Here is a 17,606-nt window from a genome sequence, read left to right on the forward strand (position 1 = left end):
CCCAACTGCATAGTGGGGAAATAACTTAATATGCCTGCAGTGCAGTGTTTGAAAGCTGTTTCCTCGTCTGTCTGGAATCCCCCTTTTAGTAGATGAGCAGAATTTAGACTGCTAGTAAGGAGAAGGGGTTGTAACCTGGACAGGAGTTACAGCCAGGAATCAGACTGAAACACACTGCCAGAGGCGTAATGGTGAGAGGAAATTCCTATTTTCTTATAGCATTTTCCTCAGGAACAAAGAGCGATGTTAAAGAATGAAAGTATGTTAACAGTGCAGGGCAACTGAGGAATCATAATACATACAGCAGCACAAGAAGTTCTAGCTACAAGGCTAAATATTCAGCATTTTCTCTCACAATTCACTGGATACTGACCAATTTTAAGAAAGATGACAAAAATAACAAAGCAAACTTAAAAACCAGTTTTTCAAGATAAAAAAAAATAAAGAAAACCTCACCCATTTTGAATACTGAGGAAACAGCACACAATCATGCTGTTTCTGTATCCAATACTACCCTACAGTTTTGAGATACCATTTCTTGCTTTCTAGTTTGCTGAGAAGCAGTACACAAATATACAAACAAATGATGGACGAGTAAATATACCCATTTCCACTCAGGCGTTAAAATCATAGGAAGTTTCACAGTACAAATTAGCTTCTGTATCTAGGAAATAAACTAATGTTGGCATTTCTAAGCATTCTATAAAGTCGGCACACCTGGGCAGAGATAACACATTATGTGATCCAATTTTCATTTTTTGTTTTACATACATGCTTTCCCACTGAAAGCAAACAGCCACCCATAATCAGATTTCAATTAATTATATTTTAAGGTCAAAAGCACTATGCTTATTACACGAAGGCAAGAAACAGAAGAACTTATTGCGCATGAGCTTGATACATATATCTGACGAGTCTTACTGAAGAACATGGCAAAGTGTGGGATATAAAAAAAACCCATGGCACTGAACACCCATCTGATTCAAATCCTTACTCTTATATTACTTAGCCTCTCTTACCCTCAGCTTCATCATCTGTAAAAATAAAATACTCCCTACTTCACAGAGTTGTTGCAAAATAAAGGAGACAGAATATACGTACAAAGGACTTATCAATACTTAGCGTATAGAGAGTATATACATATAACTTTACTTCCTTTATTCTCAACTAAAATACCCTTCCTAAGTTGCCTGTGTTTTTCCGCCAACCATGTTGCACTGCTTAAAGATGGGGTCCTCTGATTCCTGAAGTGCCCCTCTTATTGTGACTGCCCAGGTCTGAGGCACACAATAGTTACTTGGATACTCTGCTGTCTGTCACACATTCCTCAAATGCATTGAGACTATCCATATGCAAGGCACTGAAAGTATCTGAAAAGACAGAATGATGATATGGCATCAATTATTCCCTCTACACTAATAATTTCTCTGCCTATATTGTCTCTAGTCCTGACTTCACTCCTGAGCATTCTTTTCCATTTCTAATTTGCCTGCTACTCTCTATATACACCTTCCACCTGGATATCCTGTAGATTTCAACCACAGCATGTCCAAAATTAAAATTTTTCTCAACAAATCATCCTCTTCCCCCACCCCCCCACCCCATACTCTTTCTTTACAGGCACTTGGTAATGAAATTTAAGAATCATTTTGACCACTCTCTCTTCCTCAGTGTACTATTCTTACCAGGTTCCTGGGTTCCTATGGTGGCTCTCAATTCGGTTTTAAATACTTTTTTTTTTTCCAGTTTTAAATACTTTAAACCATCATTAAATATTGTCTAGGCATCTAGGCTTGTTCATTTTTCTGATCTTTTCATTTCTGCCTAAATATCCAATAGGATTTGCTTTATTATGATATCCATAGTTTAAGAACAGTCAATGGCTCCCTATTGCCTTTCCAATCTGACCTCATTATTCCACCCCCCTCCCCAATATCTCGTCCTCCAGACAAACGAGGTTACTCACTCTTCTATACATTTACCACAGACTTTATTTTTGAATTCTCATTGAGTACTTAATATTGGATGAAAAAAGGAAAGATTTCTGAGTTATATTTCAATAAAGAAAAAAAGCATTCACCAAAGTCAGTAGTATAAGTTTTTCTAATTACTTGTGAATTTTGCCATGTAACTTATTCTCTCTTCATCTCAGGTGTCTCATGTATAAAACCAGACAGTTACGGTGATTTAAAAAAAAAAAAAAAAGACACTGCATTGGCTGATTACTTGAAAGAATTAAAAATGTAATAAAAAATATAAGCTATTACCTTACTATCACTAGTATAATAATAGTTCTTTCAACTTCATTTCTCTTTTAGTAAAACTACTCTTGGAGCTATAATCAAAATATTCATATAGGAAACTAAAAAAAAATTAATAAGCTTGAGAGCCACACTTTATCAGATAAGTCAAGAATTAAATGCTTTGCTTCAGACTAAAGAAGAATACTTTCCAAAAAAATTTTTTCTTCAAAAGACAAAAAATTATTAATGACATAAAGTGACAAGTCTATGTCTTCAAAAAAATCTATATGTACATTTCCTTTTTAATTTAAATTCCAGTTAGTTTACAGTATAATAGTTTCAGGTGTATAATACGGTGATTCAACATTTCCATACAACATCTGGTGCCCATCACCTATTTAACCCATGCCCTACCCACCTCCCCTCTGATAATCAAAAGTTTGTTGTTTATAGCTAGGAGCCTGTTTCTTGGTTTGCTTGTTTATTATGTTTCTTAAATTCCACATACAAGTGAAATTTGTCTTTCTCTGATTTTTTTGCTTAGCATAATACTGGCTCCATCCATTATACATTTCTTTTTTAAAATAATGCAGTCTCATTATGTGTGTGTATATGTGCATAGGTATATAGTTTTTTTAAAAATTGTATTTCTGTATATGTATATGATTGGAAGGAAACACACTGGAAATAAGCTCTACTTTTCAGTGGACAGTGGGTGGGATTACAAATGATTTTTAATTTTCTTTATTTTTTTTATATTTTCTGGATTTCCTAATTTCTTTATATAGTTGACCCTTGAACAACATGGGTGCATGGATCCACTTATAAGTGAATTTTTTTTTTTTTATAAATACAGTATATTACTATAAATGTATTTTCCTTATGATTTAAATAACATTTCCTTGGGGTGCCTGGGTGGCTCAGTCGGTTAAGCGTCCGACTTCGGCACAGGTCATGATCTCACGGTTTGTGGGTTCGAGCCCCACGTTGGGCTCTGTGCTGACAGTTAGCTCAGAGCCTGGAGCCTGTTTCAGATTCTGTGTCTCCCTCTCTCTCTGACCCTTCCCTGCCCACGCTCTCTGTCTCTCTCTCTCTCTCTCTCAGAAATAAATAAAACATTAAATAAATTTAAATAAATAAATAACATTTCCTTTTCTCTAGCTTACTTTATTATAAGAATACAGTATTTAATACACATATAAAACATGTGCTAATCAACTGTTAATGCTATTGGCAAGGCCTCCAGCCCACAGTAGGCTATTAGTAATTAAGTCTTGGGGAGGGCCAAAGTTATATGTGGATTTTCAAATGTGTGGTGGCTCATCCCCTCTAACCCACACATTGGTTAACGGTCAACTGTATTAGTTTTATAATTAGGTTTTCAAAAAGCAGCCAAAATAATATATAACATGTCCCTTTTGGTAAAGCTAACAAAAACTCTGGCCACAAGATGTCCTCCCAGAGCCACATTGAAAATGGATGATGCCAGGTTTAAGTCACCTACTTTATGGGCTTCAGTTCTATCTGTCCTTTTGCCGTCACAGCGTTATTCTTCCAGACAGTCTTTAATGGTCAATTTAACTCAAAATGGACCCCTGGAGCCCCAATTTAGGGCACTTGGGTGGCTCAGTTGGTTGAGTGTCCGACTCTTGATTTTGGCTCAGGTCATGATCCCAGGGTGGTGGGATTGAGCCCTGCATAAGACTTCATGCTGAGCATGGAGCCTGCTTAAGATATTCTCTCTCTCTCTCTCTCTCTCTCTCTCAAAAAATCCTACAGAATGAGAATGTAACTGGATGAACCATGTAAAAATGGCCATCATTTAAACTTTTCATTTCTGGTTAAAGATTTTCTGATCTGCAACACTGGTAACTTCTGTATGGTTCAACATAATACTAAATAATTAAAATTAGTTCTTTATTTAGAACTAAAAGAGAAATAAGGCAGAAAAAGGAAACATAAAACAAAAACGGGAAGACTATCCAAATTATATTTATACTTCTCTCAACCTATTCAGTGGCTTAATTATTACAGATGAGAAAGGATCAATCTCAGTTCTCCAAATCTGTAAGATTCACTTCCAGGTATTACCTATTATTCAGTAAAAATGAGCTTTAAATGTTGATTTATTTAATTAACATATTATTTTAGTGCAGCTAATGTGAGTGTATTTGTATCAGTGTCATTCCAGAACCAATTTGAGGGCCTTTGACTCTTCTTTTACTCCTCTCTCCTCTCATCTCCCATATTCACTCGATCACCAAGTTCCAAAGATTCTATTATCACTGAAACGTCTCTCAAATAATATCTTTCTTTTTCCCTTCTGCCACTGCTCTGATCCAAGTCAAAATCATCTCTTGCCTAAGTTACTAACAGGTTTAGCTTCAATTAAGCTTACTCCATTCTAACTCAAGTAACTGGAATGACCATTCTATAATAATGATAATACAAATAGTAGCAATAACTAAGCAATAATTTATACTTACTATGGGCTATAAATTGTACCTACTGTTCTCATGCGCTATCTAAATTCATTCTAACAACTCTACAAATAAGGTACGATTATTCTCTCAATTTACAGATAAGGAAACAAAAATCGAAGGTTAAACTGCCCAATGTCAAGGGCTTAAATACAGTATAACTAGGATTTGAATCAAGTCAATCTGGCTCCAGACATATACTCCAATCCATTTTGCATACTGCCTTCTAAATGTGAATATGACTGTCTGCTTAAAATGCTTCAATGACTTTCTATTGCCAGAAATCCCAAATAGAGTTTATTTAAGCTTTCAAAGATCTAGCCCCTACTTACGTTTTCTAGCCTTATTTCCTTTCACCCTCTATGAAATTGCCAACCTCTCTCACACCCCTGGGCACATGCTTTTCCCACTGATTTTTAACATCACACATGCCATGAAGTACTCTATCCCAAACCAACAATCCCCTTCCTTGGTAATTTCTGAATAAGAGACCTTTTCAAATCCTTAGATGAGAAGTCCTTGTCATATGCCACACAACAATATGTATTTTCTCTTCTGTAACTCTCATACAACTTTACTGTAATTGGTTAAATGCTTGTTTCCTTCATTAAACTATAGTCTCTCCCAAACCAGGGAGCAAGTATATTTTATTCTTGGCATATCCATGAAGCCTAACATACAGCTGACATCAAGCAGGCTTTCAAAGGTATTTAAGGCTGACTAAACAACAAATGCCTAATAAGACAACAAGCAATTGTGAAGATCTTTCAAGTAAAACCCTAGTATGGTAATTATTTAATTCACCTATTAGGTTGATAGATATGAAATTGCCTATATGAAGATCAAAAATTATAAAAAATCAGATATTCAAGACTATTATGTTTCCAGTCTTATAATTCAGGAGACCTTTAGAACTCCCTGGACAGATATGACTTACAGAAACTCACCAGAGGAAACATGTTACAGAGATACGATATGGAGACTTGAAATTATTTTCACAAATAACAATCAAAAAAAATGTGTCTTAGTCTATTCAGGTTGCTATAGCAAAAATACCAGACTTAATGACTTATAAACAACAGAAATTTAGCACAGTTTTGGAGACTAGAAGTCCAAAATCAAGGTGTTGGCAGATCTGGTGTCCTATGAGGACCCATGGCCATCTTCTGCTATGTTGTTATAAGACAGAAGGGGCAAAGGAATTAACTGGGGTCTTTTTGATAAGGATACTAATCTCATTCATGAGAGTTGCTCTCTTTCGACCTAGTAATATTCCAAAGGCCCACCTCCAAATACCATTACATTGTATGCGTTATGATTTCAACATAGAAATTTTATGGAAACATATTCAGTCTATAGCAGACCTACTACAGCAACTGCTATTTGGGAGCACACAATATAGTTCTAAAAGTCTACTCAAAACCTATTTTCCTATAGAATCAGATAGCAGGAGTACTCAGTTGTGAAATAGTAGAATCACGGGCTGTTTTGTGGGGCAGGATTCAAACATGCTATATATCTAATTCACCATCACATTCAAGCTTAAAGGAAGATCATCCATTTACTTCAGCAAACTCATTTAAGAGACGAGGAAGTGAATGGTCTCAAATGCAGAATTCATTTGAGTTCATGTAAGCTAATGGCATAGCTGGAACTAGTACTCAGGCTTCCTAACTCCAAGGCCAGTGCTCTTTTTGCTAAATTGACTCCCTTTTTGTTCTAGGTTCTAAGGCTATATATTGTTGAATCTTTCACTATTGCCAAGTCTACCAAAGATATTTTTAATTAAAACAAAAACATCTGCATAATAATGAAATTGTAATTAGATATTTAAATTAAATTTCCAGACTAGTAAAATGTGGCTGAGCTTCTAGGACTTCCCTTGGACAAACAATTAAAAATGTAAAGAATGATTACATAGACTTGTTATTAACTTAGATTTTGGATACAAACTTGAAATTCATAGCAAAAGAGTCTTACAACCAAAGTTTATCAATAAAACTACTAGAGAAAATAAAGCAAACCGTTTTCTGAAAACACAAGGCTGAGTGATTATAAAAGAAATGAGAAACATAAGGAAGCAATTTCAACCTAAATTTCTGCTACTAAGCAAATCAATCAATGAATCAATCAATCAATAATGAGAGAGTGGATGGCATAAAAAGTTAAAAATAATCAAAAGAAATAAGGGCCAGAGTGGATTCTGGAAGATGGAGACCAGAAAATGTCTCCTTTTCCCTCCATTGTCAACTGCAGTTTGATTCACCAGAACCCAATAGCTATAGGTCTTAGAACTGGGGGTAAAAAAAAAAAAGGGGGCCATCGGAGTCCCTATGGATAACATATTAGGGTTCCTTCGTAATGTGTCTATCTGACAAGTTCTATCTAGAGATCAAGATTGAGAAGCCGTTGGTCAAAAGCCAGAGTGATCAGAAAACAAAGAATCTAGGAGTATCTGGTCTGCAGAAATTTATTCCACGAAGCCAAGGGTAGTTCAGTATCAAGAAGTCTATCATAATGTTGACAGATTTTGTATTTGTTCCATTACAAATTTGTAAAAATCATATTAAGTGCTTAAAAAAAAAAAAAAAATCCTCTTAAGGGGAACCTGAGTGGCTTAGTCAGTTAAGCATCTGACTTTGGCTCCAGTCATGATCTCACAGTTCGTGAGGTGGAGCCCTGTGTCAGGCTCTGTGCTGACAGCTCAGAGCTTGGAGCCTGTCTCCCTCTCTCTCCGCCGCTTCCCTGCTCGTGCTCTCTCTCTCTCTCTCTCTGTCTCTCTCTCTCTCTCAAAAATAAATAACATTTAAAAATCTATTTTAAAAAAACCCTTTTAATAAAATTTAGTAGACATTCCTAATAAAATCTCGAAGCCAGAGATGGAAGAAAATCACTTAAATAAAATAAAATATACAGGAGCACCTGGGTAACTCAGTTGGTTGAGCGTCCAACTTGGGCCCAGGTCATCATCTCAGAGTTCATGGGTTCAAGCCCCACATCAGGCTTTGTGCTGACAGCACAGAGCCTACTTCAGATTCTTTGTCTCCTCCTCTCTCTGCTCCTTCCCTCCTCACTTTCTCTCAAAAAATAAACATTTTTTAAATAAAATAGGGGCACCTGGGTGGCTCAGTTGGTTAAGCGTCCAACTTTGGCACAGGTTCATGAGTTCGAGCCCTGCGTTGAGCTCTATGCTAACAGCTCAGAGCCCAGAGCTTGCTTCAATTGTTGTGTCTCCCTTCTCTCTACCCCTCCCCTGTTTGCACTCTCTCTCTCTCAAAAATAAACATTAAATTTTTTTAAATAAAAATTAAAACTTATCAAAGAAATGAACAGTATGCTTTCAAAAAAATTGAAAAAAACTAACACCACCTTAATTAAAATCGGGAACTAGATAAGGATGTTAGTTATTATCATCATCATTTAATACTATCTTAATGTTTCTAACATACAAAGAAAATGGAATAGTCTGCATGAACAGTGAAAAAAGAAGTGCAACTGTTTCTGCTGCTGATATTACTGCATACCTGAAAATCTTAAAAGATGCTAGTATCAAATTAGGAGAACTAATAAAAATATCAAGAGGCAGATGGATACAGAATTTAAAAAACCAATGTCTATTCTCTATTGTAGCAAGTAGGACCTTGAAATAGAAATCAGAAGAATACTCCATTTGCAACAGCAAGAACACTCTAGGATAATTCTTAGGAATAAATTTAACAAAAAGGCACAAGACATATATATGAAGGCAACTCTAACAGGCAGCCTTTAACAGACATAAAATAAGATCTGAACAAGTGGTAAGACATACCATCTCTTAGATGTAAAGACACTTGGACAATGTAATGTATAGCCTAAATTAATATGTAAATTAAATAAAATTCAAATTAGAATCCTTACATAACTTTATCGGGAGGCAGCGGTGGGGAGATTGGAGAAAGTGATTTTAAGGTTTATATGGAAGATTAAATATGCAAAAATAGGTAAGAAAAAATATGAAATAAGAAACAATGAAAAAAGACTTGCTATTCCAGATAACAGAACATAACTCAAAGCCTCTTTAACCAAAATAGTACTGGTATAGGAATACACAAACTGATCAATAAGCAGAAAAATCTAGAACTCAATTGCAGTATATATGAGAATTTAATATATAACAAAGCTGGTAGTTCTGTTCAGCAGGAAAATAAGAGTAGCACAATTGGTTATCCATCTGGAGAAAGTAAAACTGGGCTGCTATCATATGCCATGTACAAAAATAAATTCCAGATGGATTAAAGATATAAATATATAACACATACAATAAAAATCTTGCAAGAAAATCTCAGAAATTGCATTTACAAAACTCAGAGTTAGGAGAGACCTTAACCAAGACACACTTTTCTACATAAAAATTGAAAATGTCTTGTATGGCATGAAACCATCAATAAAGTCAATAAAGAATTCAAGTTTAAGAAATATATTTATAAAGATAAAGGATTAATATACATAATAGTGCAGAGTTCTTTTTTTGGGTAAATAACTTTTATATTTTATGTTTATTTGTTTATTTTGAGAGAGCGCAAGTATAAGCAAGAGAAGGGTAGAGAGAGAGGGAGAAAGAGAATCCCAAGCAGGTGCTGTCAGCACAGAGCCTGATGCGGGGCTTGATCCCATGAACTGATCATGACCTGAGCCGAAATCAAGAGTCATATGCTTAATCAACTGAGCCATACATGCACCTTGATAATTTTTATCTTATCTAAGTGATCTTCTTCCATCTCTGGTTTTTGAGATTTTATGTTTAAAAAAGATGAAAAGGTAATTCATAGAAGAGTAAATTGCTTACATTTTTACCAGTAGTCAGAGAACTGCAAACTAAAGATATACTGATATCACTTACATCCACTGACAGCAAAAAATTAAATACAGGTACTGATAACTAATACTGTTTGGGATACAGGGTAACAGGCACTTTCCTACACTGCTGGTGAACTATGAACTGCAATAGCCTTTCAGAGAACCAAGCTGGATATAAGTATATTAAATATAAAAATTAAATAATCAGTTAAAAAAACAGGTCATCCTTTGATGCAGCAATCACACACCTTTGACTCTTCCATGAAAATAAAAGATTTAGAAAATGTTTAAGTATGTTTAGTAAAACACCATTTAGAGGCTAAAATCTGGAAGCAAAGTAAATGCCTACCAATAGAAGAGTTGAGTGAATAAAAAACTACATGTAAAAACAAATGTATTTGTCTACCTGAAATTCTGTATACGTACATACATGGCTGTATAAAGAAATGTTTTTTTTAAGTTCAAGGATAGACAAGTAGGGAGAATGGAAAAGAACCAGCTTTAGAGTCGTTTCTGAGTTAAACTCTGCCTCTAAAGTTTATTTATTAGCTGAATTATTAAAAGCAAATTACTAAGCTTCATTGAACCTCTCTCTGTTTCTAAAATGGAAATAGTAATTACCACTTTACAGGGATTTTCTTAGGACTTAGGACATAATGGTTATCAAGTGCTCAATTTGGCATGTGACACATGTGCTCAAAAAGGGCAGCTACTACTGTTGTTACATTTTTCCCTTCTTGAGATGAAAAAGAATGTAAAGTTCTCTCTTTAAAAAAAACACATTAAAACCTTAAAAAAAGGGGGGGGGAAGTGCCCTCAAACTCCAATGCTTTTAGAAATAAGAAACACCTTAAAAATACACATATACCTATATATATCTTCTATTACTGAAAGGTAATCTGTCCCTGGATTATAAAAGTCACATGGGAAAAACCCTACATACATCCCCTTATAAGACAAACTTGATAATTAAAGCAAGATGATGACAAAGATGTTCATCAGTTCTATTTGCAAGGTAATTTGCAAGGTAATGTTTGGGGGCTTCACTCTATAAATCAAATCACTGTTTCCTGCCTTAAATTCAGTCTATGAAGAAGCTAAAAAAAAAAAAACTCTCTAAAATAATACATGTGAAATTTAAGAACATAAAGAGTATATCTGGCAAAGAACCCATGTCCAGAATAAATTAAAAACTTCTAGAAATTAGTAACATATATACACAAGTATTATTCTCTCCTTGCTGTCTTAGTCCATTTGGACTGCTATAACAAAATACCACAGCCTAGATGGCTTAAAAACAGCCAAAAATTATTGCTTACAATTTTGGAGGCTGGAAATCCAAGATCAGGATGCCAACATGGTCAGGGATCTGATGAAGGCCCTCTCCTTCACTGCAGACTGGTGACTTCTTGCTGTGCCCTCAAATGATGGAAGGTGGTGAGGGATCTTTCTAGAGCTTCTTTCATAAGGACACTGTTTGTTTGATATCATGAGGGCTCTGTCCTCATGACCTAATCGCCTCTCAAAATGCTCCACCTCCTTCTTAAAAATTTTTACCTACTTTTATTAAAAATTTTTTTAATGTTTACTTATTTTTGAGAGAGACAGAGCATGAGTGGAGGAGGGACAGAGAGTGAGGGAGAAACAGAATCAGAAGCAGGCTCCAGGCTCTGAGCTATCAGCACAAAGCCCGACATGGGGCTGGAACTCATAAACTGCAAGATCATGACCTGAGCTGAAGTCAGATGTTTAACCGACTGAGCCACCCAGATGCCCCACATATTTTTAATTTTAAAGACAGAGAGAGAGCAGGTGAGTGAGGGAGAGGGACAGAAGGAAAGAGAGAGAGAGAGAGAGAGAGAGAGACACTTAAGCAGGCTCCATGCTTAGTGTGGAACCTGACGTGGGGCTTGATCCCACAACCCTGAGATCATGACCTAGGTCGAAACCAAGACTCAGGAGACTGAACCACCCAGGCACCCCTCAAAAGCTCCACTTCCTAATAACATCGCTTTTGAAATTAAATTTCATCACATGAATTTTGAGGGAGACAAACATTCAGACCATAACATTTGCTAAATGCAAGAATGTTCATAGCAGGTTTGTTCACAATGGCTAAAACTAGAAGAGAACAGGGGCAGCTGGGTGGCTCAACTGGTTAAGCGTCCGACTTCAACTCAGGTCATGATCTCACAGTTCGTGGGTTCGAGCCCCACACTGGGTTCTGTGCTGACAGCTAGCTCAGAGCTTGGAGCCTGCTTTGGATTCCGTATCACCCTCTCTCTCTCTCTCTGACCCTCCCCTGATCTTGCTGCCTCTCTCTCTCAGAAATAAATAAAGCATTAAAAAAATTTTAATAAAATTTATTAAAAAAAAAAAAACTAGAAGAGAACAAAGCAAAACCAAGTATCTATAACAGCAGAATAGATTTTTCTCAATTGTGGTTTATTCCTTAAATGGAATGCTCTCTGCAATTAAAAAAATGAAAACAAAAAGATAAAGATGAACTCCTGATACACTCCCAAATTAGATGAGCGACTGAAGTCCCATATGAACAGATATTTGCTGCATGATTATATGATTGCATTTAAATGAAGTCTAAGAATAATCAAAACTAATGTAGGGAGAGAAATGTCAGAATAATGATCATTCAAGGGTGCAAAAGAGGTGGTTAAGACTAGAAAGGGAAAGAAGCAATTTTTTGGAGTGACGGATATATTCTTCCTCTTGGTAGTAGTCACAGCAGTGTATTTGTATGTAAAATATCACCAAGTTGTACACTTTAAAGTTGGGTACTTTAGCCTACATAATTACAGCTTGCTGTAAAAATAAATTTAAAGAATTTTAAAGTTGTTTCTCTCCACAAAAAAATTCAGCACAAATTTTAAAATGTCCAGTACCATTCGTATATGATGATAACTATTATTTCCAGGAAGACTGAAAATAAAAGCAATACCAACTTATATTAAATAACACTGTAGTATAAAACAAAATGAAGCATTTACCAGTATCATGACAGTTAAATCTGTATTTTGTTAACTTTTTTTAAAGAAGAGACTATCATTTATTTTTTACTTTTACTAGAGAGAGAGGGCAAGCACAAGCAGGGGAGACGGAGGGAAAGAGAATCTCAAGCAGACTCCATGCTTAGTGCAGAACCCGATACAGAGCTCCATCTCACGACCCTGGGATCATGACTTGAGACACAATGAAGAGTTGGACACTCAGCTGGCTGAGCCACCCAGGTGCCCCAATAATTCATATTTCCCGACCATCTAACAGCAATTTAAACAATTCTACACACATGAGAAATCTCTTCAAGTTCTAACCACCTGAATAGTTTAATGTGAAATAAAGAGTATACAACATCAGCATATATAAAACCTTAACCAAATATACTAGATTTTGTTAATAAAATGATATTTTACACATGATACAACTACTAGGTTCCTAGGGAGAAAAAATGATGTCACTATTTTCACGGAACCAGAAAAACAGGATACTACCTATCTTTAATTTATTTGTATGAAAAACCACACCAAAAGCATTTAAGAAACAATTTTTGACCAAATGTTTCAAAAGACTTCAAAAGAAGAATGGAAAAGATAGTTACAACTGAGAATTATATATCCAAAATATAATTTGCCAATAATCGAAAAAAAACCAAGTAGGTATTCCTTGGCTAGCTATACACATACCCTCATTTTTCAATACTTCTCTTCACCTGTGAGTACAATGCTCTTCCATCCTTCCATGCCTGGGAGCTCTTTTCTGTAATGGGTCTTAAATGTCACATTCCTGATAAAAGACTCTCCTGTTCTCCTAGGCTGAATTAATCACCACTTTGACAGTTCCCACTGCTATTTCACACAATCACATGACTTATGTCTGTCAAAATGACAAATCATTGCTTTTTGTTTTACCTCCTAGCTCTTGCACTGTGGTTTTGATAGGCACTCAACAAACACTATTTGAACAATTATAGCAACATAATGGGAAAATCAGAATGTCGCAGCAACATAATGGGAAAAAATCAGAATATTAGTTCTTGAAAGAAAAAACATCTGTCTAGAAATAAAATGAGAACACCAATATTTTGATCAAATACAAGTCCTTTTCTGGTAAGAAAAGGTCCAATTTCATATTCAAATGCTGTTCTTCCCCAGAAGATTTTTTTAAAGTAACAGTTTTATGGAGCTATTATTCATCTAAGGTTTTAATATATTTTTAAAAAGAAGTCCCATCTTTTGTCACACTAAAGAATTCTTATGTATTATTGAGGGTTCTGAGCAATTCATTCATAACCCAAGTTTGGAAATGGAGAAACTGTTTTCCAAAGAGAAATACTCCAAGAGTGGGAGAAAATAAAAACAAAAATTAAAACCACTGAGATGGGCATAAAGGCACAAAGAAAGTATCATCTAATATGGAAGAAAATGACTTTAAATTCTTATATACTGTTCAAGGAATAGTTTTTGTTGCTTCGCTTGCAAAACCTTGAGGAATGCATGAACTTGAGAAGGGGATACTATATAAAATGAGAATTCTTCATTTTAGAGGAATGAGCTAAAAGGGAATCCAATGGAAGAGAATAAAAATCATGTTCTTCCTATTCTAGGAACTAGAACTAGGCCTTACCTACAAAGAACACATTTATGTGAAGTGTGAAAACTTAAAATAAACAAAAGATAATGCTTCATATTACATGGTACAAATGATCTGACTGAATAGGAGATTATGGTAAAAAATGATTTAGATACACAATGAGTAGAGGCTATCCTCTGCCTCTAAGGTGAAGTCAGTCAAGGAAGAAAACTTTTTTCCTTCCCTTTTGTGTCAACACTAGCAACAACTTTGGGCTAGAAGTATACAAAAGTTCTATTCTTCTGTGAGATAAAGAGTTATAAAAAGTTCCTTGAAATCAAATAGCCACAATAATCTTTTCATAACAAATTTCTAAAAGGATTAATGTTGAGGCTAAATTATCAGCCCCTTACCTTTGTAATGAGAATTCGGTATTTTTCTACCAGGTGGTCATTGTTGTGACAACCTGCTAGCAGCTGCCAGACTTCTCCTCGCAAAGCTTCAGGAACACCACTTCTTACTAAGGATGACAACTGCTTGGGTCTCACACTCAAATTGAGATGCCTAAAAGGAAAGCCATAATCTGTAAGTACATTAAAGAAAGATTCTCTAAACAGTATTTTTTTTTTTAAGATTTTGTTTTTAAGTAATCTCTACACCCAACATGGGGCTCAAATTCACAATGCCCAGATCAAGAGTTGTGCACTTCAGCATCTGAACCAGCCAGGCAATCCTAAAGAGTGTTATTTTTATGAAAACTAAACAAAAAGTTTTTTTAAAAGACTTAATAAAGGTAACTTACTAATAAAGAAAAAAAAAGTGTTGAATTAGATTGGCCAAGATAACTTTAAAAGACTGGGTGAAGGAAAGAACTGTGCAGTTAGACTGTAAGTATCTTTAAATTATTGCTCTACTTTCAAATTTTTAAAAAAATTTGTTTACTGTTTATTTAGTTTTCAGAGAGAGAGTGTGAGTGGGGGGGGAGAGGGAGAGGGAGAGGGAGGGGGAGAGAGAGAGAGAGAGAGAGAGAGAGAGAGAGAGAGAGAATCTTAAGCAGGCTCCAGGGTCTGAGCTGTCAGCACAGAGCCTAACGTGGGGCTTGAACTCACGGACCACAGATCATGACCTGATCTGAAGTTGGATGCTTAACCGACTGAGACACCCAGGTGCCCCTAAAAAATTTTTTTAATAAAAATCAAAACTGGAAACCATAGTTTTAGGGTTATGGCTTATGTAAGAAAAACAAAGCAAAATTCTAATCAGTGGACACAGAGCCAAAGATAAGGGCTTGGCCCTGCATCAAAATTCACAAGTGAACTGTATATTTATATGTTCTAAGTTAAAATATTTATTCTAAGTTAAAATAAATACTTAAATATAAAAATAAAACTTTCAACAGTTTTTATGATACCTTGCTTCAAGTAATATTTTTGAATGACTGATGGATAAGGAAGTTTCTACTGTACTATTATAACATCAAAACAAATTATTAAAGTCTTTGAAGTTCATTTATCTGATCTATAAAGTGGGGAAAATAAAACTTACCTTGAAATGCTAGTATCAATTAGTGCTTTGCATGCAATCTTAATTGATTCTCACAACAACCATGTGAGGTGGGTGGTTAGTATCTCCAGTTTTACAGATGGAGAAAGAAGTTCAGGGAAGCTGTAATTAAATGGCTTAGGTAATCCTCAAACTCTAAAACCTATGAATGCTCTGTCTGATATCACGGCTGCTTTATGATTTGAGAGCTACCATTACTGAGTCAATAAAGCAGGACCTGCTGACATGGAATTGCTTCTTTGACTATCGAATTTAAACAGAAGTTACTGATACAAAATGACCACTCTCAAAATACAAAAAGGACTCAGATTTTTCTCAAAATGTTCCTAGAATTCTATAAGGCACAGTACATTTAAAAATGGTTAATTCTGTGATGCTAGAACCCTAATGTAGTAGCTATAGACAATTCAATATAGTTTGTCTCAGCTTGGGAAAAAAAAATTATATAAAAGTTGAAGGGTTAGGAGCAGAAAGAACAAAAGCAGTTGTTACTTAATTTAAGGACTGGTGCCCTACGGTCTATGCACCAAATATGGCTCACTGCCTGTTTCTGTAAATCAACTTTTGTGGAGACAGCCTTTTTTATGTATCATCTGTAACTGCTTTTGCCCTACAACAGCAGAGTTAAGTAGTCTTGACAGAAATTATCGGGCCACAAAGCCTAATATTTATGACCTATGTATATTTATGGCCTAAATATATATGACCTGACCCTTTACCGAAACAATAAGCCTAACCCTAGGTTTATTTGCCAATCCTAACTTAATTTATATTGGTAAAGTTATTTTCAGAATAATTTTATTGTTGATCATATTAAATTTATCCACCTCAACTTACTATTTTATACCAATATTAGTTACCTTATCCACTAAGAGTCACATTTAAATGAACTTGGAAAATAAGAGCTCAAAGGTACTACTACTAATACTACCACTAAAATCTAATGTGTAATTAAATAAACCAGCTTTAGGATCAGACTTGCCTATGTTAAAATTCTAGGTCTGCCATTTACTAACCAAAATTGCTGACTAAATTTCTGAGACAGTTTCCTCATCTGCATAAATGGATACTAGTTCATAAATTTGTTATAGCTGAAATAAAGCACAGAACTTAGTACAATGCCTGGCATATGGTAAAGTTATTAATTCTTAGCACTATTACTACTAGTACAACATCCATTATTTTTAATTTACAATAATCCTGAATGGCAATTTGAAAGACATATATTTTGTAAATGAAGAAAGAGCCTCAGAAGAGTTAAGTGACTTGCCCAAGACCATACAGCTTGGAAGTAAAATAGGCTGGACTTGAAGCCAGGTCTACTAGGCTCTAAATGTCCACAATATTGCAATGTTTTCTACCTATAGAACATATATAATTATGATGGGAAAAAATGATGAAATGAATTAAAGAAAAAAAACTGTATTATCATTTCTGAAGATATGTCCCACACCAGCAAAAACAGTTTTAAATACCCTAAAAAAAAATGTAAACTCAGTTAACATATTTGAGGAAGTGGGACAAGGATGCAATTTAAAAAATTCAAAGACTAAATAAACAAAACTTGATAACAAAACAAATTCCAAGCAATTGTATAAACTTCTGGTGAGTTCATCCAAAAAAACCTAGAGTCTAAATGCTATATCTAAATGATTTTAAATACATTGTTATGTAACCATGTCAAGATTCAATTACATTTCTATTTTAGAGCAGAAACCTTTTTCTTCAGATGAAATGCCTGCCAGCAGCAGTCCAAACACTCTAAATTCACTGAACTGAAAATACAATTGTGACGAGAGCATCAGCAGGTCTGTCTTCTGACTGCTAAAGGAATATCAAATATAAATGAGGACTATATCCCAGGGGGGCTTCTGCAGAGTTCATTTATTAAAAGCACTTG

The 17,606-nt window shown here is 35.1% G+C and overlaps 1 protein-coding gene across 3 annotated transcripts in view; it reads right to left on the bottom strand.

Annotated features, from left to right (window-relative positions):
• Positions 1-17,606, bottom strand: part of RABGAP1 (RAB GTPase activating protein 1) — a 164,886-nt gene that overhangs the window by 75,034 nt on the left and 72,246 nt on the right. For all 3 annotated transcript variants that reach the window (XR_005529630.1, XM_039239071.1, XM_039239072.1), the window contains one exon: positions 14,557-14,707. Coding sequence is in view for 2 of the 3 variants with exons in the window: in XM_039239071.1 (XP_039095002.1) it covers positions 14,557-14,707 (151 nt within the window). In the remaining variant the exon portion in view is untranslated. The remainder of the gene's footprint in view (positions 1-14,556; positions 14,708-17,606) is intronic.

The sequence above is a fragment of the Hyaena hyaena genome, unplaced genomic scaffold (assembly GCF_003009895.1).
Source record: "Hyaena hyaena isolate Hyena2069 unplaced genomic scaffold, ASM300989v1 scaffold_151, whole genome shotgun sequence".
NCBI classification, from domain to species: domain Eukaryota; kingdom Metazoa; phylum Chordata; class Mammalia; order Carnivora; family Hyaenidae; genus Hyaena; species Hyaena hyaena.